The following is a 22,500-nucleotide window of genomic DNA, read 5'->3' on the forward strand; positions in this document are numbered from 1 at the left end:
TATATAGGGCTAAAGTGGTTAAAATGTCTGAAAAACAAGTGCGTACGCGCGTATGCGGGCATACACGTGTGGGGAGTCTCAGTTTTGTCAAATGTAAGAAGGGGGCCTTCAAGGAAAAACAACACTGGGAACCAGTGCTCTAGCCACACCATATTAAACTAAATGCAGTGTTGTGACGTTAAGCACAACGGACTGAAGAGGAGGAGAGACCTGCTAGAGGATATGAATCCTCTGACTTACAGTAATGGTGGATATGAATCTTCCATATTTGACCATTATGTCTTTATGTATGTAAGCGGCATCGATATGTGGTCGTCACTTACGACTGGGTCCGTGGATCTTGATTGGTTCGTTGGGTTTGACGAGCGTGTGAGAGCACTGCTGGCAGACACAGTCCTTCCCGCTGAATGTCACTCTGTCCCCGATGGGAAACGGCTTCCTGAGAGGGCACACACACACACACACACACACACAATCACACACACACACACGCTTCCTATTATTATTATTATTATTATTATTTATTTATTTTCTAAAAAAAATTATCCCGCGATTTTTGTAACCCATTTTTTTCACCCGGTGCCAATTTCCTAAGTGATCCTGGGCGCTACACCAGCCCTACACCAGCACTACACCAGTCCCCCACAGTAGGGAGGCCAGGGCCGAGCTCATGCTTCCTTCAGGCATGAGAGCCAACTGACCTTCTTGTCACCTGACAGGGGGGAGTTTCCCTGGTTGGACGTAGCGCGTGGAAGGAACACGTTATTCCAACCAGTTCCCTTCCCCTCCATCAGGCGCCCCGGCTGTCATGGGGGAGGCGGTATAGCGACCAGGATTACTACATGTTTTTGTGAGGGTATTAACTACCCTAGGAGACACGGGGAGAACATGCAAACTCCACACAGAGTAGGCCCTTTCGCCAACCCCACCTAGGGTATGGGCGCTGATGACGCGGGGGAGAAGACACGCCCCCAGCGCCCACAGCGTCCCCGGCGGGAATCGAACCCAGGACCTTCTAGCTGTGAGGCGACAGCGCTACCGACTGCGCCACCATGCCTCTCCCCACCATGCCTCTCCTACGCTTCCTATTATTAAGCGCACTGTTGATCTCAGTATGTGCACATTAAGTGTAAACATGGAAATAATGAGGGGATTGAGTCAGAAACATGGCTGCGTGGCAGCCAGGCCCTAATCCTGCAGACAGGGTCTACGGAGCTGAACACACGCTGCCTCTCTGCCGTTCCCACAGTGGCTTCAGAGGCTGTTGACTGGACCTTGAGCACCTGGCTGCTCAGTGATTAAACAGAGGATAATGAGTTGCTGCCCTGGGCTTCCAGAGCGCTCACCCACACAACCACTGTGTCACTATGTACCAATGAACCACTTACTAGAGGAGAGCTATGGGCTGCATACTGATCTACTAAGCCAGTGGTTCTCAACCTTTTCTAAGTCAGGGCCACACTTGGATATATCAAAAAACATCCGCGTGCATTTTCAATGCATGTTTATTTTAAAGGGATAGTTCACCCCCAAAATGACTTTTTTTTCCTATCGATTAGTCACCCCATGGAGACTTGAATTCATGGATATTTAATATTTTTTGTCGTAGGACCGGTAGGACACACAAAGAGTCCTTTGTGTCTCCTACCGGAACCACTGCCTACCGGTCCGCTAGTCATCAAATTATTGGCTTAGGATCTTATATCCATGAATTCAAGTCTCCATGGGGTGAATAATCTATAGAAAAAAATCTTTTGGGTGAACTATCCCTTTAACGATCAATCAATTGTTTGTGTCGGTTTGGGTCAATATACGTTAAGTTCCTATTTATCACAATAAAAACAAAATTTTCAAGGTTTTAAAGCAACATACCATGACGTTTCTTATAATAAAATATATATATATATTAATGATATATTATCAATGAAATCTTAGTGTTTTGGCAATTATTTCGGGGCCCAATTACAATATCCTCACGGCCCATCAGTTGAGAATGGCTGTGCTAAACACTTCCTTTGTCTTTCTATTTCTTCCTCAATTCTCCCTTCTTTTGCCATCTCCCTTTGTGTCACTCAAAAGCAACAATGGCCGATCTACAAGCTCACACTGTGTCACGCTGTGAGCTTGTAGATCTGCTATTTTCAATTATAAATATAAATATATATATATATATATATATATATATATATATATATATATATATATATATATATATACATATATATATATCTGTCCTGGACATACAAGGTTTCAACGATAAGTACTGTATGCATTTTCTCCCTCCTCTCTCTCTGTCTCTCTTTTCAGATGCACCACGCACATACGCACACACGCACACTCACACACAAGCACACAAGCATGCACGTACGCACGCACACACGCACATGCATTCATACCAGATAAGTGGCAGGAACACAGCTCCCATAACATGCAGTAAGTCGTATCATGATATGCTGCTCGCTGTCGCATTCAGTTTTTTTTAGGTGATGCATCTGATTGATTTCTTTGTGAGCGGAGAGGCTGAGGGAATGAATGGGAGGCTAAAAGGCTTACGGAAGCCTGTTTAAAGAGACACAGCAGCAATAATCCTTTTAGTCCCCTGCCGAAGTTCAGGGCCACGGCCCATAGGGAGGCTAGAGTCTCCGCCAGTGCACAGTCAGCACAACAAGGTTATTATAGTTTCTTATTTTTTTCATATCTGGTTTTCATTATTTTGTTAGTTTTCAATATTTTGATAACTATAATAACTAACTATAATAACCTTGATTGCAAGCATCTATGTTCATGTGTACATAAGTATATCCATGCAACTAATAGCTAATAACATATAATTGAGTATTATGAGTTATTAGCTGTAGTGTGTAGTGTGTGTGTGTGTGTGTGTGTGTGTGTGTGTGTGTGTGTGTGTGTGTGTGTGTGTGTGTGTGTGTGTGTGTGTGTGTGTGTGTGTGTGTGTGTGTGTGTGTGGTGTGTGCCTGTGTGCGTGTGTGTGTGTGGGCGTGCGTGTGTGCGTGCGTGCGTGTGTGCATGCGTGTCCACCTCCAAGCACAATGTTTTACATGCAGACACAGTTTATGCTGTGAGTACAAGAATGTGTTAGCCCGAGTTGACATGACTATCTGTGTGTGTGTGTGTGTGTGTGTGTGTGTGTGTGTGTATGTGCAGCATGCATGAGTGCGTGTGTGCGTGCGTGTGTGTACATATTTAATGCTCTGGCCACAGAAGTGAAGCTATTTCTGTCCTCAACAGTGAGCCTGCTGGCTTTCATTGAACTCTGCTCTTTGGAAAAACGTCGAATGAAAAACTGAAACTGGATACTGAGGATGAGGAAGAGAATAATGATGAACATGATGATGATGATGGTAATAATGCAGCAAATGGCTAGAGGTGATGTTGAAATCATCACCTGGTGTCCCTATTTTGGGCATGTCATCATATAGGTTCAGTTTATTCATCGTGCAACAAAGCATACAGGGCTTAAGTGGTTAAGAAGAAGAGGAAGGTGTCGATGATGATGAGGAAGAAGATGAGGAAGAAGATGAGGAAGAAGATGAGGAAGAAGATGAGGAAGAGGACAATGATGAGGGAAGAGAGAAGCTAGGGGAGGAAGAGAGGATGAAGGAGGAATTATGTATGAAAGGATGAAAAGAGAAGTAATGTGAACGATGGCGACAGAGGGCAGATGGAGCTGAAAGGAACTGCCTTCAGCCTCGAGCTGTCCCCACCCCACACACACACACACACACACACACACACACACACACACACACACACACACACACACACACACACACACACACACACACACGCACACACGCACACACACACTCACACACACACACACACACATGCGCACGCATGCGCACGCAGCCCTGACAGTGTGTATCTGTGGTCAGTTTCGCAGCCAGCGGCTGGAGGCCACATGACCACATCAGACACAACAGCACACTGTTTTGGACAGAGGCAGGAAGCAGGGAATATACAGCACTGTTATGCAAACACATACTGTAGATGAGAACAGACAGACAGACAGACAGACAGACAGACAGACAGACAGACAGACAGACAGACAGACAGACAGACAGACAGACAGACAGACAGACAGACAGACAGACAGACAGACAGACAGACAGACAGACAGACAGACAGACAGACAGACAGACAGACAGACAGACAGACAGACAGACAGACAGACAGACAGATAGACAGACAGAAGGAGGACATCGAGGGGGGAAATAGAGAAAGTATAAGGAGAGCAAGATAGGTCAAGATTGGTGCTGGATGTCATCTAATACCATGTCTGCATTAAACAAGATCTCTCCTCTCCTCTAATCCCCCTCCCTCCCTCCCCTTCTCCACGTCTCTCCTCTCCTCCTCTCCAGTGTTATCCTCTGTTATCCTCTCCTCTCCTCACCTCTCCTCTCTGTGACGACCGTCTCCCATCCTGCCTACAGTATTCTGGCTGCTGCTGGGACTGACTGGTTGCCTGGGTGGAGCTGGCTCGTCAGGGAGATTGAACCACACCTGGGTCTGTCTTAATCCATTAAGACCGGGAACGCATCTGTGTCATTTTAAGACAACTATTCTAAAACAGCTGGGCTTAATGTGGCATACTGCAGGACTGGGTGTGAGAGATTGTGGTTGTGTGTGTGTGTGTGTGTGTGTGTGTGTGTGCGTGTGCGTGTGCGTGTGCGTGTGCGTGTGCGTGTGCGTGTGCGTGTGTGTGTGTGTCTGAGACGCATTCTCGCCCCAAGGAGTCAAATGCGTGACTTCTTTGGGACGGACATCCCAAGAAGTCAAACGTTGACTGGAAGAAGGGCAAATACATCATATGTTGACTAGGGGGTATATGAGTTACGATTCTCGGGGCATTAATTCGAACGGCGCTGAGTCGGCTCAAGCGGACTGGAAGGGAGGGTACCCCCTTCCAGTCACCGTTTGACTTCTTGGGATGTCTGTCCCAAGAAGTCACAATATGCATGTTGGGGAGCGAGACAGTGGTTGCACAGTACCTGCACAAACTGCAGACAAAGCAGGTGGGGTGGTAGGTGCGTCCGAGGGCAGAGACAACCTCTCCTGTGATGAAGCCGTCGCAGCGGTCGCAGCGCGTCCCGTACAGACGCTGGTAGTCTGACGTACAGATGTATTCACCCTTCTTCTGGAAGAACCCAGACCGAGCCAAGTCACAGCTACACACTGCAGAGAGACAGACAGACAGACAGACAGACAGACAGACAGACAGACAGACAGACAGACAGACAGACAGACAGACAGACAGACAGACAGACAGACAGACAGACAGACAGAAACAGAGTTAATGAGAGTTGGAAAGAGAGAGCGAGATGATAAATATTCCCATTATAACGTGTGGTTGCAGACATCAACAGATGTCAACACTGTAAACAATATTGAAGTTGGATGCTAAACAAACGTGCGTGTGTGTGTGCTTGTGTGTGTGTGTCATGTGATCTCTCAGATGCTCTCAGCTGTTTTAGCAGAGCTCTTTTCTTGTGGTTTGTTGCATGTGCCCCAATAGATCAGATTTTTGCAGACCTAGCATCCATTACCCATTGTCTCTGTGTGTGTGTGTGTGTGTGTGTGTGTGTGTGTGTGTGTGCGTGCGTGCATGTGCATGTGCATGTGCATGTGCATGTGCATGTGCATGTGCATGTGCATGTGCATGTGCATGTGCATGTGCATGTGCATGTGCATGTGCATGTGCATGTGCATGTGCATGTGCATGTGCATGTGCATGTGCATGTTAACAAGCGGCTTCTTGTAGAGCGACCGAGCTGGAGACATGTGGATAATAGAGACATAACGATGTCATCAGCGTAAAAAGTGATTTTCCGCACTTCATGGAGGAGACCGTGCTGCTCACAGCGATGGCATCACAACTCCGACTGCACTCTTATTATTAACCAGACACAGAGTTAAGACATCCGCTGAGTGCATTTGTGTACATACGTGTGTGTGTGTGTGTGTGTGTGTGTGTGTGTGTGTGTGTGTGTGTGTGTGTGTGTGTGTGTGTGTGTGTGTGTGTGTGTGTGTGTGTGTGTGTGTGTGTGTGTGTGTGTGTGTGTGTGTCTGTCTGTGTGTGTGTCTGTGTGTGTACTTCTTGTAGCCTCGCGTGGCCAGACAATATCACACGACACACTGCGTGGATATTAGTCTGGTCCCTATCAACAATAGATTTTTTTCCAAGGGGCGGTTACAAAAAGATCCAAACGGACTCTATTGGTTAGACCTTAACCAATCAGAGCAGTGCTTCCTTGTACGAACGAATCAGAGCAGTGCTTCCTTGTACGTCATTGCTCCAAATAAGGTGATAAGCCCGCCCACATTTGGATACTGTGTCCTGATTGGTCCCTCACGACTTCGGAGGGAGAGAAATGAAATCTCTATTGAGGGGGGCCAGACTAATCTGCCGAGGGCTAAAGTGCGATGCAATTTAGCAAAGGCAGATTCGTCTGAAACCAGGCTATACTTCTTGCTATATGCTGTTGTGGTGGTCTGCCAGTTGATTTAATGATAGCAAGAAGAGGATTTCTCATGGAGCAGTGGCCATTTTGGCTCTATGGTCTTTACTGTGTGTGTGTGTGTGTGTGTGTGTGTGTGTGTGTGTGTGTGTGTGTGTGTGTGTGTGTGTGTGTGTGTGTGTGTGTGTGTGTGTGTGTGTGTGTGTGTGTGTGTGTGTGTGTGTGTGCGTGCGTGTGCGTGTGCGCGTGCGCGTGTGCGTGTGTGTGTGAGGCGGGGGGGGCACAGAGCAGCCTATATCATCCTGTTGTGATCCCTGTTAGAAACAGTGTGACAGCATGCTGTAGGTGAAGGTCAAGCAAGCACCACACACACACACACACACACACACACACACACACACACACACACACACACACACACACACACACACACACACACACACACACACACACACACACACACACACACACACACACACACACACACACACACACAGAGTAGCTGGCCCAGACAGGTGCGAGGGAGGGAGAAGGATTAGTCTGATAGAAAAGATTGAACATATTGGGAGACGAGGGTGGGGGCGGTTCAGACTGAGAAAGCCATGGCAGTCCAGCTAACTGATTTACAGACACCATTATTGATCACCCACCCAGGCTGTGCTGAGTCCCACAGTGCTCTCTGTCTCACACCCTGACTGACAGATCACTGTGTCAGCACGCATCGGTTCCCGGAGGATCCCTGCAGCTGTGTGAACACACTCACCAGCAGGGGGAGCTCTAGCACACCCCCTGATGCTTAAAAAACCCTCAGCATTCTTCCATTATACATATAAAAACAAAGAAATGGTACATTATGTCCAAAAGCTGCTACCAACCAGCAATCCACTCCTTTCTTAAATAGTCTTGTTCTCTCTCATCTATTAATGCAGCAAGGTTAGGTAGAAACTTATATATATAAATATACTGCATTCAGTATTGCGTATAAGATAGTACCTGTGTGGTGTCTGCTTCCTCTGAAGACATGTATTGGACATGGAAAATGCACAAGCATTATGTGTACCTACTACCTACACAGGCAAGCTCAATACAATATATATATATCACATTGCTGAATGTTGTGTCTACCAGCATTTTACAACTCTCCAATTTCTGCTTTAATAAAATCATGTTTCATGACAAGAACACTTGATCTGACTGAATTGGGAAAATTCTAACTTTGATACATCGCCGTCTCAAATGTCTCTAAAGGCCAGAGTACAAGTATTGACAAGGAGCAGAAAACGTATAGCGTTTCTCTTTGGCATTCAAACCAATGCGTATTATCTCAGCAGAAAAACTGGGAAATACAACCCATACGGAGATGTTAATCATGAGGTGTACAATATCAGGTTTGACTGACAGTGCACGGTTGTATGCTGAGCATTGATTGGGACTCAGTGGCTGGATGTGGATCATGTCACAGTAAATAAAGTAGTACAACTCAAATGCAGACAGTCGCCATTCTGCTCCCAGTATCCCAGCATATACAAGCCGCTAACAGGCAATAAAAGGCTTTGCTGGAGAGTCTAAAATTGCTGCCACTAGAAAAGTTTGGCATCCAATTTTTAAAAGCCAGACTGGCTTGGCTTCCCTGTTTTGGTGTTCTCTGGCAGGCATCACCCCCCCCCCCCCCCCCCACACACACACACACACTTCAAAGGGCCTCATTTAATCCGGAGCTGTTTATGAGTGGAGCATATTGACTTAATAGTGTAATAAAAGATCAATGGGCCTTCACTTAAAAACAAAACAATCTGTGCTCCCACAGGAGGACGGAAACACATAAATCCATCCCCACTGTGATGGAAGTGTGTGCATGTGGAGTGATAAGAAGATGAAATGTGACTTTGTGTACGCTGAACATATAATAATGATGGATTTTCATCATATTGTAGACAGACGTCTGCACCAGGATGGAGAGAGAGGTAGAGGAGGAGGGACAGGCCATGCACGACAGACACCAGTTGTTTATGATTGTGTGTGTGTGTGTGTGTGTGTGTGTGTGTGTGTGTGTGTGTGTGTGTGTGTGTGTGTGTATGATATACAAGTGTACTTTTATGCATTTGCACGTGTGTGTGTGTGTGTGTGTGTGTGTGTGTGTGTGTGTGTGTGTGTGTGTGTGTGTGCGTGTGCGTGTGCGTGTGTGTGTGTGTGTGTGTGTGTGTGTGTGTGTGCATGTGTGTGCAAACCACATTTCCAGAACCGCTGAACAATGGCAGAGTCCTTCAAACGCATCGCTACTGCATTTTAAAGCAGACTAAGCGGGGAACTCACCAGAAACCCAAATCACATGCTATCTGACTCCTGCATGGAAACACACAGAGAGAATATTTCCACATCACAACTGTCCTCCACGGGAAGAAATATTAGTTCTCGAAAGCGCTGAAAACATGCAATCACTGCATGCAATTGTTTTAATATGCTGACACATACAGTAAACTGTGCTAAAATTGCTTAACACTCTCTTTTTGTCAATTCTTCTCTCTCTCAGTTACTTTCCCCTATCCCCCAACCCCCCACCCCCCTCCTCTCTCTCTCTCTAGATTACTTGCTTTTCAATCTGTGCTCCGATTGATTTTCAAATGACTGGAGTCGGCTCAATTAGCCTAATGCACTTCATTAGCATACGGCCGCCTGGCCAAATTGCAGCCATCCAACCAGATGTGGTGCATCTGGATTGGATGGCCCGGCTCCATGGTTCACCTGTTCCGGCTAATCACATTGTTTTCTTGTGACTGGACGATTGGCTGCATGCATTTGCGAGGGACGCCCCCTTCCCCAGTTGCCATAGGAGATGTAAACCTTCCGCAGTTGCCCTAGAGACAGCTAGGTCCCATTGTAAAGGGGTAGCATTGGGAACGGATCGATTTCCAGGGCAATACCCACAATGCATTGCAGGAACACCCAGAGATGGTTGAGTTTAGGCACTTATTTAGAAATGGTTAAGTAGGCATAGGTTTATGGCTAAGTTTAGGCCTGGTTTAGCCAAAACCCAAGTCTACACTTCAACCATAAACCCATGTCTAAACGTAACCATAAATTCATGCCGAACCATTATGACAATGTCGAGGAGTATACATATGTCGAGGAGTGCAGCAAGAACATCCGTATAAGGCTCGGGAGAGCTCACAGCACTTTCACAAGCCTTCTAACTATCTGGAAATCAAAGCATTACAGTCTAAAAACCAAGATCCAACTGCATAACAGTAATGTTAAATTAGTTCTGCTGTATCATGGCTCAGAATGCTGGCGAGTGGTTGAGACAGAGTGACAAAAGATCAGTGCATTGCACAATGGATGTCTCCAGACGATATGTCATATTTTGGCCAGAAAATGTCTCTAATGAGGACCTGTACAAAAACACAAACTGTCACAATGTGGTGCTGGAAATTGCACATTGACGGCTCCAATGGCTACAACATGTCCTCAGAATGGACCAGGACCATATTCCTAACGTAGCCTTGAGATGGACCCCACCTGGAAAGAGCTAACAAGGGAGGCCAAAACTGTGACCTCAGAGCCGAATAAGGCAAACCTAACGTGGGGCGAGGCACAACATGCTGCAAAGGAGAGGACCAAATGGAAGCAGATACGTATGTTCCACAGGGAACGGGAATATAGAGAATTATGTAAATAATGTAGACTTAACCATAAACTCATGCCTACACTTGGTTAAGTGTAGGTATGGACAGTATAGATAGATAGATCATAAGTGCCCTATTTCCATGTTTACAGCCCTATTCGCTGGGGGGGTCCAATGACGCTCATTGCGATGGTTACTATTCAATCTATCGCAGATATCAGATCAAACAGACGTCATGGATCGTTTTCTTCCTCTTCCATGTTTGACACAGAAATGGAAATGGATGTTCTATACTTGCCTATTTCTATGCTGCAACATTTGTTTACGTTGTGGTTTAAATGGATGATGTAAAGAAAAAATAAGTGCGCTGATGATAATAGATCAGCTCTGTTTAAAACAGGTTGTAGAAGTCTATGTAAATATTGAATCATAAAAATATGGTACCTTGGAAAAGGTGAATTATTCAAAGCTACAGAAACATGAGAAACATGTTGTGTTGGATGCCTTCAGGTTCACAGACAGACAGACAGACAGACAGACATACAGACAGACAGGCGGGCGGGCGGGCGGGCGGACGGACGGACGGACGGACGGACGGACGGACGGACGGACGGACGGACGACGGACGGACGGACGGACGGACAGACGGACAGGCAGGCAGGCAGGCAGGCAGGCAGGCAGGCAGGCAGGCAGGCAGGCAGGCAGGCAGGCAGGCAGGCAGGCAGGCAGGCAGAGACTGACAGACAGACAGACAGACAGACAGACAGACAGACAGACAGACAGACAGACAGACAGACAGACAGACAGACAGACAGACAGACAGACAGACAGACAGACAGACAGACAGACAGACAGACAGACAGACAGACAGACAGACAGACAGACAGGCAGGCAGGCAGGCAGCCAGGCAGAGACTGACAGACAGACAGTAATTGAAGATTCAGCATATGGTGAGTGTGGTTGCTGTAAATATAAATATAAATATAAATGAAAAACTACACCCTTTGAAGTGTTCTGTGACATGATCCTGCTGTACATCACTTACTTTCTTTGAAATGTAACTGTTACTTGAAACCCCTCATTTTTAGAGTAATCCATTTTGAGTGCACGCACGCACGCACGCACGCACGCACGCACGCACGCACGCACGCACGCACGCACGCACGCACGCACGCACGCACGCACGCACGCACGCACGCACGCACGCACACATTTCTCTCTTTTCTGCCCAAGCTAACCCTCAGGCAGGTTCAACTTCATCCCTCTTAGAGTCTCAGTCTTCAACACACAGTGTGTGGGTTTGGGATGGAGAGAGAAACTAATAGGACCCTAAAGTAGCATATAAGGTCCTATTCATCGAGGTTTTGACTTTTTCCCCCTTTTCCCCCCTCTTTTTATTATATTATTTATGTTGTATTATCATTATAATCTCGTGTTTTCGTTATTTGGCAAAACACACCCAGTGGGCGCTGGCCCACAGGTTGAGAATCACTTGGTGTACAAGATGGCGCTCCTCCTTGTCTGTGGCTCTGCTCTTTTTTTGGGGGCGGTGTGCAGGACATTCGCATCTGCGGATCATAAGCCTGGTGATTAGAGGCCAGCGTGGACGCTGACTTCTGCAGCTGTGGTCATTAGAACAGCGCTGATTAGGCGTCCGCAGGGGGTCCGGATGATTGGGTGTTTATCTCCAGCCAACAGACGCAATTAAAATTCCCTTCTCCAGGTCAGGGCACACCCGCGCCGGAACCCCAAAAAACTGTGAGTCCGCCAACACACACACACACGCACACGCACAGACTTAATCTCTGCCAAGCCGCCTCTAAATCTCAGTGTCACTTTCTCTCTATTTTGTCTATTACGTCACCCTTCACCCAGTCCACTCTCTTCCAAAAACTCCCTCTTCCTCTTCCTCTCCTTTCTCTCTCCCCAAACTCCTCTCCCCTCCCCTCGTCTCTCCTCTCATCTCATTACGTTGCTGTTATTGGTGTCATTAGATAAATGCACATGCTCCCTTCATCGCCGCAACGCAGGCCAACACTGGCCTCTAATTGTCTCTCTGTTGTCAACACTATACTAACACCCAAGGCTATGGGGCAGCCACACCAATACACACAGACACACGCACACACAGGCACGCACACACACACACACGCACGCACACACACACATCACACACGCACACGCAGGCACGCACACACGCACTCACACACGCACACACGTCACACGCACACACACAGATGCTGCTGTTGTGGAACATGCATGTAGGACCAAAGCCGCTGCCACTGGCACTGAGGGGAGATCCTTGTGATTCCTCCAACACTGTGGGCCCTGGTACCCCCCTACCCCAACCCCCTGGAACCCTGGCCCTTTCGCCAAGTGTAAATAATGTGTTTTCTCAAGTTGTGCCAAAACACAGGGTGGGAGGGAGAGGAGGTGCTCACGGCAATGAAGGCAGAAAGACAGAGAGACGGAGAGATCGAGGGATGGAGAGATGGAGAGATGGAGAGATGGAGAGATGGAGATGGAGAGACAAAGAGACAAAGGGTCAGAGAACAGAGGAATAGAGAGACAGAGGGACAGATAACAGGGGGAGAGAAAGACAGAGGGACGGAGAGACAGAAAGACAGAGGGACGGAGAGACAGAGGGACAGAGAGATGGAGAGACCGAGAGACAGAGAGACTTAAGCCTAATTCATGCTCCATCTGCAATGGCATCGCACGGCGGACAAAAGGCAGACCTAAAAGCTCACAACATGTCACATTCACGTTGCAGGCTTGTAGGTCAGCTGTATTTCCGTCGTGCGGCGACGTTGTGCGACAAAGTATGCATCAGGTTTTGAGGATAGAGACAGAGAGACAGAGAGACAGAGACAGAGACAGAGACAGAGACAGAGACAGAGACAGAGACAGAGACAGAGACAGAGACAGAGACAGAGACAGAGACAGAGACAGAGACAGAGACAGAGACAGAGACAGAGACAGAGACAGAGACAGAGACAGAGACAGAGAGATGAGACACTGGCAGCTGTGGAAAGAGAACTGGAGAAGAGGTGGCAGGCAGATAATTGCTACAGAAGAGAGTGACAGCAGGTAAGTGCCCCCCGCCCCCCCCAAACCCCCTATAACTGGACCACCTGACCCAGCCCTGCAGCTCAAAGCATCACTTCTGACTGGATCTAATGGATCCAATGTAGTCATTAGTTACAGGCTCTTCTCATTGGCTGAATATTTATAAAACCCACAGACAGCCTTGCCCTTAACCACTTTTAACCTGTCATTATAGCTGAAAATATTATATATTTTTTCAAAGATTTTCTATAATAAAAGAATAAACTGCTGGGGTTGGACATGTGCATAAGTGATGGGTGGGCCATGTGCATAACTTGCACGGTAAAAGAGAAGAAATTCTCTTTCGAAAATAGCGAAAATAGCAGCGATGTCGTGATGCGATGCGAGCTTGTCGTTTGTCTATTTTTGCTACATTTGCGCCACACTGTCATACGACAAAGTATTTTATTATAAAAAACAAAACGTAAAAAGATAAAATATGGAGAGTTTTCTGCCCAGCAGTGCCAATATGTGGAGCTAACCAAACCAAGCTCCTAAAAGGTCTGACAAATAACGACAGCGAAGAACGACAAGAACAAAGAAAGAATTAACTGACATGCACGGATGAACTGTTACAGTATCAGTGTATGTCTATGGCTGTATGTGTGTGCCTGCGTGCGTGCATTTGTGCGAGTGTGTTTGTTAGCAAACAGTAAGATTTGTTATGCACTGCGAATCCCTATCCTTGATACGGTATAGTGACATGATAGTGACGTGATGCCCCCGACATGAAGCACTGTTAACCCATTAAAACCGTTAAAGCATCTGTGTAACCACTTTAACCATTGTTTTATAATTTCTTCTATTAAAAAATAGCAGATATACAAACTCATAGTGCGTCATGAGCTTGTAGATCTGCTATTTTTGAAAAATCTTAAAAAAAAACTATTGTTGCTATATCAGTGGGGCTCAAACTTTTTCTTGTCAAGGTCCCTCAAAATGATATATTCTTGGCGGCCGATCCCCATCAAAATATGTTGTTCCAGAGACCCCCCCCCCCCCCCCAGAAGCAAAGATTTGAGTTAAAAATGTAGTTTAAAAAAATTAATATATTCAAAGATTTGCACAAATGTTCAAGATTTTTCAAAAATAGCAGATCGACAAGCTCATAACGTGGCACTCTGTGCCGCGCTATGAGCTTGTAGATCTTCTATTTTTGAATAGCCAAAATATAAAAATAATGGTTATGGCTAAAAATCTAAAATGACAGAGATGCGTTCCCGTATTGAGTGGGTTAATGATGTTACTGAGTGATCAGTCCATCAAGAAAGACGTTCTCAAATATCACACTGTTTCTCCCTTCCCCTTACACAAGACACATATATCAGTGGTTCTCAACCTTTTGACAAGCAGCCCCACCCATCTGACCAACTTGGCTGCCGTGGTGGGTGATGGGTGGGCCATGTGCATTTTCAGAGAGTGTTATTTGAATCAATCGATCGATCGATCGATCGTGTTCTGGCTTGGATCAATCTATTTAAAGTTCCTGTTTATCACAATGAAAAAAAAAATCAAGGTTTTAAAGAAAAAAAAATGTTTCTAAATTATTTGGGGGCCACTCGCACCCGGCCCACAGGTTGAGAACCACACACACACACACACACACACACACACACACACACACACACACACACACACACACACACACACACACACACACACACACACACACACACACACAGAGTCAGGGTGGTCTCCCAGGAGGAGGTGTCTTCTATCCCAGATCATGGAGCATCGCCAGGGAGAAGCACCGCTGCCTCCTTCCCTCCCTCCCTCCCTCCCCTCTGCCGGAATGTCTCCCTAGCAACCAGCCGTTGGCGTGGTGATTGGACCAGTGTGCCAGCGGTTGCTATAGTTACAGGAAGCTCCCCTTCCGTGCACTCCCCCCCCCCCCCCCCACACACCCCCGCTCCCACCTCTTTCCACGGTCTCTCTTTCTCCTCTTGTCTACCTCTTTTCTCTCAACACTCTTCTCTTTGTTTATATTCTCTCTATTGTCTATAGCAGTAGTTCTCAACACTTGGTGGGCCATGAGGGCATTGCAATTGGGCCCCCAAATAATGATAATATAAAACTAATTGTAAAATATGAACGTAAATTATTTGATAAAGTCATGGTATTTTTTTCTTTAAAACCTTGAGAAGTGTGTTTTCACAGTGATACCAACACATAGGAACTTCTATTATACTAACCTTGGTTGAATTGATCCAAGACGGAACACAATCAATTTTACTGACGAGAACTGATGCTCAGGATTAACCGCTTGAACCCTTTTACTTGGTTGACTGGAGTCCCTCAGGGCTCTATACTAGCAATAGCTAGTAGCTGATCTACAAGCTTGTGATGCGTTAGTGAGCTTGTAGATCTGCTATTTTCAGCTAAAGTTTTCCCAGAATACATATCCTGGGGTTTAAGCGGTTGAAGATCTTTTTTCTTTTTTTTAAAAACACCGCCGTGTGACGGATTATAAATTGACCGTTGGAGATGCTTCCACATAGTTTCATCACTATGCTGATTACAACGCTGTCTGTCTGTGCTTTTAACCACTTAACTTAAGCTATTTTACTTCGTTGAAAATAGTGGAAATAGCTTGTAGATCGGCTATGCTCTGTCTAAAATAGGGTTGAAAGTGGTTAATCAGCTGCATTCATCACCACCATCATCATCATCATCACTCATCATCATCATTTATCGCCGTCATAACACGGCAGCTGAAATGCTGCTGTGTTAAGTGGTCAGATGGGTGGGCTGCGAATGCTTTCAAGATTTTCAAGTGGGCCTTGATCCAGAAAAGGTTGAGAACCACCGGTCTCTCTCTCTCTCTCTCTCTCTCTCTCTCTCTCTCTCTCTCTCTCTCTCTCTCTCTCTCTCTCTCTGGTACAGTAGAGTGATGTTATGAACTGACTGATGGGGGCTAATGGCCACCAGAGAGACACTGGCGAGAGAAAAAAAACAGCATTTCACAGGCGTGAGTCCCACTAGAGGACAGAGGGGACAGACGCAGAAGCATTTTCACAACAACTCACACAGCATTTACTATGTATTTGACCTTATAGAAAAGTGGATCTGCTTCTCTTTGCAACAAGTTTCAAAATGACCCTGTATAAAAATCTGCTTTGACTCAGAAGATAATAAATAGCTGTTGAGAGCTACTCTGTGGTTTGGATACAAGCATCTGGTCTCTCTATCTGTGTATATATGCATGTGTGTGTGTGTGTGTGAGTGTGTGTGTGTGTGTGTGTGTGTGTGTGTGTGTGTGTGTGTGTGTGTGTGTGTGTGTGTGTGTGTGTGTGTGTGTGTGTGTGTGTGTGTGTGTGTGTGTGTGTGTGTGTGTGTGTGTGTGTGTGTGTGCTGTACGTGTGTCTCTGCCATCCATGCTGTTGTCTTTGGCATAGGAGAGTGCCACTAACGATTGAGAGCAGATGATGTGGTCAGTATGTCATTAGGACAGTATGCACGATTCAGCCCTACTGTCTGGAACACACCACCACACGGCCCTTACAAACCCATCTATGATACTATATCTAGAAATCAACTGGGAGACGTGGCTCCTGGGCTCATAGCTCATTTATGCTGCGTGGCACGACACTGTCGCCTTCGCCGACGAGACCCGATGCTCAGGATTAACCACTTAAATATAAACCCTTTTACTTGGTTGACTGCATGGCAGTCCCTCTGGGCTCTATAGTAGTGACGTTTCTGTTTTCGCTCTGCACTAAATGTCTTTGCTGAAAGCTTTGTGAGCTTGTAGATCTGCTATTTTCTGCTAAAGTTTCCCCAGGATACAGATCCTGGGGTTTAAGCTGTTACAGATTTGTTCTTTTTGGCAATTGACACCGCCGTGTGACGGATTATAGATTGACCGTTGGAGACGCCACATTGTTTCATCGCTATGCTGTTCGCGCTTTTAACCACTTCACTTAAGCTATTTTACTTGAAAACAGTGAAAATAGCTTACAGATCAACTATGATGACATGCCTAAAATAGGGATATCAGTTGCATTCATCACCATGCTCATCATCACCGCAATCATCACCATCATCATCATCATCATCATAATTATCAATATCATAATTTTATTTATTTAAACCTTGGAAACCCATTGAGGGAGAACCCTCATTTTCAGTGGTGCCAAGGTACAGACATACAATAAATACAGACACAACAAAAATCAAATAGCAATAAATGGATACTGCTTATCAATTAAAACTACAATGCCAACATCTTATGTTTCTCTTCAAAGAGAGGGATAATTGTTAATCCTCGGAGCACAGGTCTTCGCCAGGGCAGGTAGATTATTGACCTACGGTTCAAGATATATAGGCCAAAACGTGAATCTGCCTGTTGTAGTGCCACCATGAGGCCGATTTGAAAAATTCAGGGTAGCATTTCTTCCTTGGCCTAGTGGGAATGTGTGTGCAAAGTTAAGTTTCACGGCAATTGGACGCTGCCTGCATGATTTGAGGCATTTTGTTCAAAACGGGCCACTCCTGCAAACTTTGGAAGCCAATCTTCCAAAGTCTGACAGATCGATCTTGATCATATGACTATAGAGTTAATGTGTTCCGATTGGCATGATGTTTGAACAAAATCTGTAGGATTAATATTAAAACAATTGTTTAGCAAAAATTTGCCTCCTGATGGCGAAAACATAGTCTCGGCCACGCCTTCGGCCTGGTGGAGACAATAAATAAATGAATTAATTAATTAATAAATAAGAGCAACAGTAAATGAGAGACTAAACTGTGCTTCCTCTGACTAATGCATGAGAGAGGAAGAGGAGTTATCATAATGATGAGGCTTCCGGAAGATAATGTGGATTGATGAAATGTGTGTGTGTGTGTGTGTGTGTGTGTGTGTGTGTGTGTGTGTGTGTGTGTGTGTGTGTGTGTGTGTGTGTGTGTGCGTGTGTGCGTGTGCACATACAGTACAGTATAATGGCTCTGAGTGTATGTATAATGTGTGCGTAGATCACAGCCAGTGGAACTAAACAAGAATGGACAGACTGACAGAGAAAGGAGAGAAAGATAGAGGAAGGAAGAGGTTCAAAACGAAAGAAGGACGTATGCAGAGAGAGAGACAGAGAGAGAGAGAGAGCTGTAAGTAGGATTTAACCATTAATAATGTACAATGTAATTGTATTTCACCGTTTGTCTGTTTTCTGATGTTATTGTTTTTCTGTTTTTATGTTTTGTGTGAGGACTGCGGATGAAAATTAGCATCTTTGCTAAATCCGGTGTATTTACGTTCATGTGACGTTCATTAATATGCTCTGTCCTGTCTAAATAAACAAATAAAGTAAAAGTATTAAGCCCAAACTTCGTTGTACGATAATAAACAGCTAAAATAACCAATCTACAAGCTCATAACAGGTTGTTATGAGCTTAGTTGTTCTACAAGCTGCTACAAGATGTTAAATTATTTTTTAAATGTTTTGGGGAACATTTTTACCTATAATGACATGCCCAACATCGTGAGGCCAGGGATGAAGTGGTAAACATGAAGTGAGTGAAGCACAGTGTGAGTGATCAAGGTCAATAAAGTGAATGATGAAGAAGTGAACAGAGGGAGACGTGGAGGTGTGAAATGCTGAAGCACGTTCCCCATCAGCACAGATGTCATAAACACATCGGACAAGTAAGACCATCCACCACTGACAACCAATTACTGCCGATGGCACGGCGCGACACAGTTTAGCCCGTTGGCCTCCACATCACATGCCAATGTCAGACTGTCCCAAGATGAGAAATTGATTTCATGCTCGAGTGACTGTCATCAGGAGAGAGAGAGAAAGAAAGAGAGGGAGAGAGAGAAAGTGTGTGTGTGTGTGTGTGTGTGTGTGTGTGTGTGTGTGTGTGTGTGTGTGCGCGCGCGCGCGCGTACGTGCGTGTATTTGTTTTACTATCAGTGAGGGGTCCAAAAAGCCCCCCAGGGATAGCAATACCTTTAAAAAAAATCCAGCGTCATTTTCATGGCTGAGTACGTTTCTTTGAGCTATGGTTACAATTAGTAACAGATTCAGTTTGGGGTCAGGGTTAGGAATAGGGTTACAAGTGACCAAAAAACATTTAACATGTTTAAAATTTTAACAAAAAGATGGAATAATGCAGATCCCAGGATTCACATGCTTGGCGTGATCTGGGACTTCAGACCTCATCTACGACGTCAGTTGTCTATGACAGTGGTTCTCAAACGTTTTAGTGTCAAGGATCCACAAATTGATATGTATTTGGCCACGGACCCCCATCTGAAAAGGTTTTGTGACAGGGACCCCCAGAAGAGAAGATTCATGTTAAGAAATTCTAAAAGTTTTCCAAACATTTTCAATATTTTTCAAATATATATATTATAAAAATAATATATAAAATATAAAATATATAAAAAATAGCAGATGTACAAGCTCACAGCACACAACATATTTTGCTGAGGACCCCCAAGGACCCCTGGGGGTCCCCGGACCCCACTTTGAGAACCAATGGTCCGATGGATGTATCTATGATGTATGACTCCAAATTTGGGCAAGGTTTCAGCCCGATCCGAGTCATAAAATGTAATTAAATTAAAGTTTGATATTTCAAAATGTACGGAACACAAAATAGTGGAGGAACTAAGTTAGCCTACTGGTAATGTGTTGGAGAAATGTGATTGGTCGACCGGTTTGCGAGACAAACAGACACACAAACAGACGGTACATGCGTGTGTTGTTCTGTAGGACTTGCCACAGAGAAAGAATTTCAACCTACAGCTGAGATAGAGAGGGAATCGATGAAAAGCAAAGGACAGCCAAAAAGAGATTGGAATGTCATGCAAGAAACGTAACTTGTAATGTTTTGACATAAACATGTGTGTGTGTGTGCGTGTGTATGTGTGCATGCATGAGTGTGTTTGTGCGCGTGTGTGCGTGTGTGTGTGTGTGTGTGTGTGTGTTCATGTGCAACCTGGTGGGGGTTGACACTGAACATTATGAGCTTTAGAAAAAAGCACTGCTTGCTGTGCAGAGACCCACACGGCTCTGGTAACAGACAGTGCATCATGGTGGGTAGTGAGCAGGCAGAGGGCTACATTCAATACAGTATAGTACCTAACCTCATATGAGGGAGGCTTTGGAGAGGAGCTCTCCAGAACATGGAAGAGTACTGGAGGGCTCTGGAAGTGTTTTATCATGATGAGTGATGACTGTCCATGAGGCTTTTGAACGGCTGTGAACAACACTTAAAGTTAATCACTTAATCCATATATACTTTTGGCATATGACGAATAGCGAGCGAAAATAGGCTACACAAATAGGCTACACAAATAGGCTACACAATGCGTTGCAATGCATTGTAAGCTTGTAGATCTGCTATTTTTGAAAATGTTGACAACATTTTAACCTATAATGACACGCCCAGAAAATAGGAATGGCAGGTCGAAAGTCGTTGGACTGAAAAGAGACTGGTGAGATGGGAAAGAGAGACAGTAGTTGTCATGAACAAATTTAGGGGAAACTATAATATACGTTCATTGCTACTAGTGTTGATGATGTCTTGTTATTATTGTATATTATTGTAGGTCTTTAAATGTCTTGATGAATTGAATACACAGGACCACAATGGAAACAAGCCCTTAGGGCTTTTTGAGTTATCCTTTTAACAATCATTGTAAACCGTACCTCTGCACAATCTGCAAACTGTTAATAAAGTATTCAATCAATCAATCAATAATAAATACCGCAAAGAGGTTGTCTGCCTCCACCAACCAGTTACCATATACATCCATGTCTGCTAGGACTCAAATAGTAGTGAATGAAGAAGGAATTTAATGAACATGTTTTGTGAGGTCACAGTAACCTTGACCTGTGACCGAGTATTTCTAACCGTGCACGTTTGTGCCAAATGTCACGCAATTCCCCCAAGGCATGCATTCCTGAGATATCGCGTTCACAGGTGACCTTGACCTTTAACCTTTGACCACCTGCTTCTAATTAGTTCATCCTTGAGCCTAAGTGGACGGACATACTACACAGGAACGGATGGATGTATGGACAACCTGGTCACGGCTGTCGCCGTTAGAGGAATCAGATTTATTTAACCCATTAAGACTTCAGGCCAATTCTACATATACCTTCTAAATCAGTAGTTCTCACACTTTCAAGATGTTTAAAAAATGTTCCAAAATAGCTGATGTATAAGCTTGCAGCACGGCATGAAGTGACGCGCTGTGAGCTTGTATATCTGCTATTTTTGAATAGCCAAAAATCTAAAATGACACCGATGCTTTCCTGGTTTTAATGGGTCAATAAGGGGTGCCCCGGTGGATCACTGAGTAAGAGTGCATACCACATAAATAAGACTATATAGTCTTTCCCTTAGCTGGCCCGGGTTCCAATCCGAATGGAGGCACTTCACTGCATGTCATCCCCTTCTCTCTCCCACCTTTCCTTTCTCTCTGTTCACTGTCGTAAAGCAGAATTGCCAGAAAATTATCTTCTGATTAAATATATAAATACATTTATAAAAAATAGTAATCCCAATAATACTAATATTAATACTACTACTAATATAATAATTATTGTAGGAAATACATAACAAATATGTATTTTTGATATTAGTACAAAAATAAAATTGGATTAGACTGAGAGGTGTTGCGTTGAACCGATGATGTAATGTTCAGACGAGACAAAACGCACCCTCCTCTCTCTCTCTCTTTTCCTGTGCCCACCCCCTCCCCCCATTTTTCTCAGTGGTACTGAATAGAGCTATCTGATTGGCTAACAGCTCCATGGTGATGCTTAGAATAACCACCAACCAGGGCCTGGGTGCCCCTTCACATCGTTACCACAGCAACCCCTCACAACCACCGTGTGTGTGTGTGTGTGTGTGTGTGTGTGTGTCTGTATGTGTGCGCACGTGAAAACATGCATGAGTGTGTGTGTGCGCGCATGTAAGTGTGTCTCTGTATGTATGTATGCACATGTGCATGTGTGCGCTTAGGGACCACACAGTATCATAGCAGCTCATCTCCGGTGAATAAATCTTGTGTGAGTTTATCTCCAGTGGAACAGCTGTGCGGTGAGCAGCGCTGCATCACAGCAGGCCACAGACACAACTTGTTTAGTTCTTCTTCTCAGCGATACAACGGCTGCCATGTCCGTGGCTTCATAAAGCACTACTGTATAGTGTACAGTGGATCACTAAGGTGGACGGACATGGGCGATGTGACCACAACGTCACCGTTGTTGTACTGCGAGGCCGCCGTCAGGTCATTCTGTAGCAGTGAGGAACTGGTGTCATTCATCACATTAAGCCTGA

At 45.1% G+C, this 22,500-nt stretch overlaps 1 protein-coding gene across 3 annotated transcripts in view; it reads right to left on the reverse strand.

Moving 5' to 3' along the window:
* The window catches only part of ablim3 (actin binding LIM protein family, member 3), an 80,833-nt gene that overhangs the window by 39,689 nt on the left and 18,644 nt on the right, over nucleotides 1–22,500 (reverse strand). For all 3 annotated transcript variants that reach the window (XM_080416220.1, XM_080416219.1, XM_080416218.1), the window contains exons 3-4: nucleotides 5,013–5,196; nucleotides 324–439 (exon numbers count right to left, since the gene is read on the reverse strand). In XM_080416220.1, the coding sequence (XP_080272346.1) occupies nucleotides 324–439; nucleotides 5,013–5,196 (300 nt within the window). The remainder of the gene's footprint in view (nucleotides 1–323; nucleotides 440–5,012; nucleotides 5,197–22,500) is intronic.

Source organism: Gymnoscopelus braueri (genome assembly GCF_963280865.1).
Source record: "Gymnoscopelus braueri genome assembly, chromosome: 20".
NCBI classification, from domain to species: Eukaryota; Metazoa; Chordata; class Actinopteri; order Myctophiformes; family Myctophidae; genus Gymnoscopelus; species Gymnoscopelus braueri.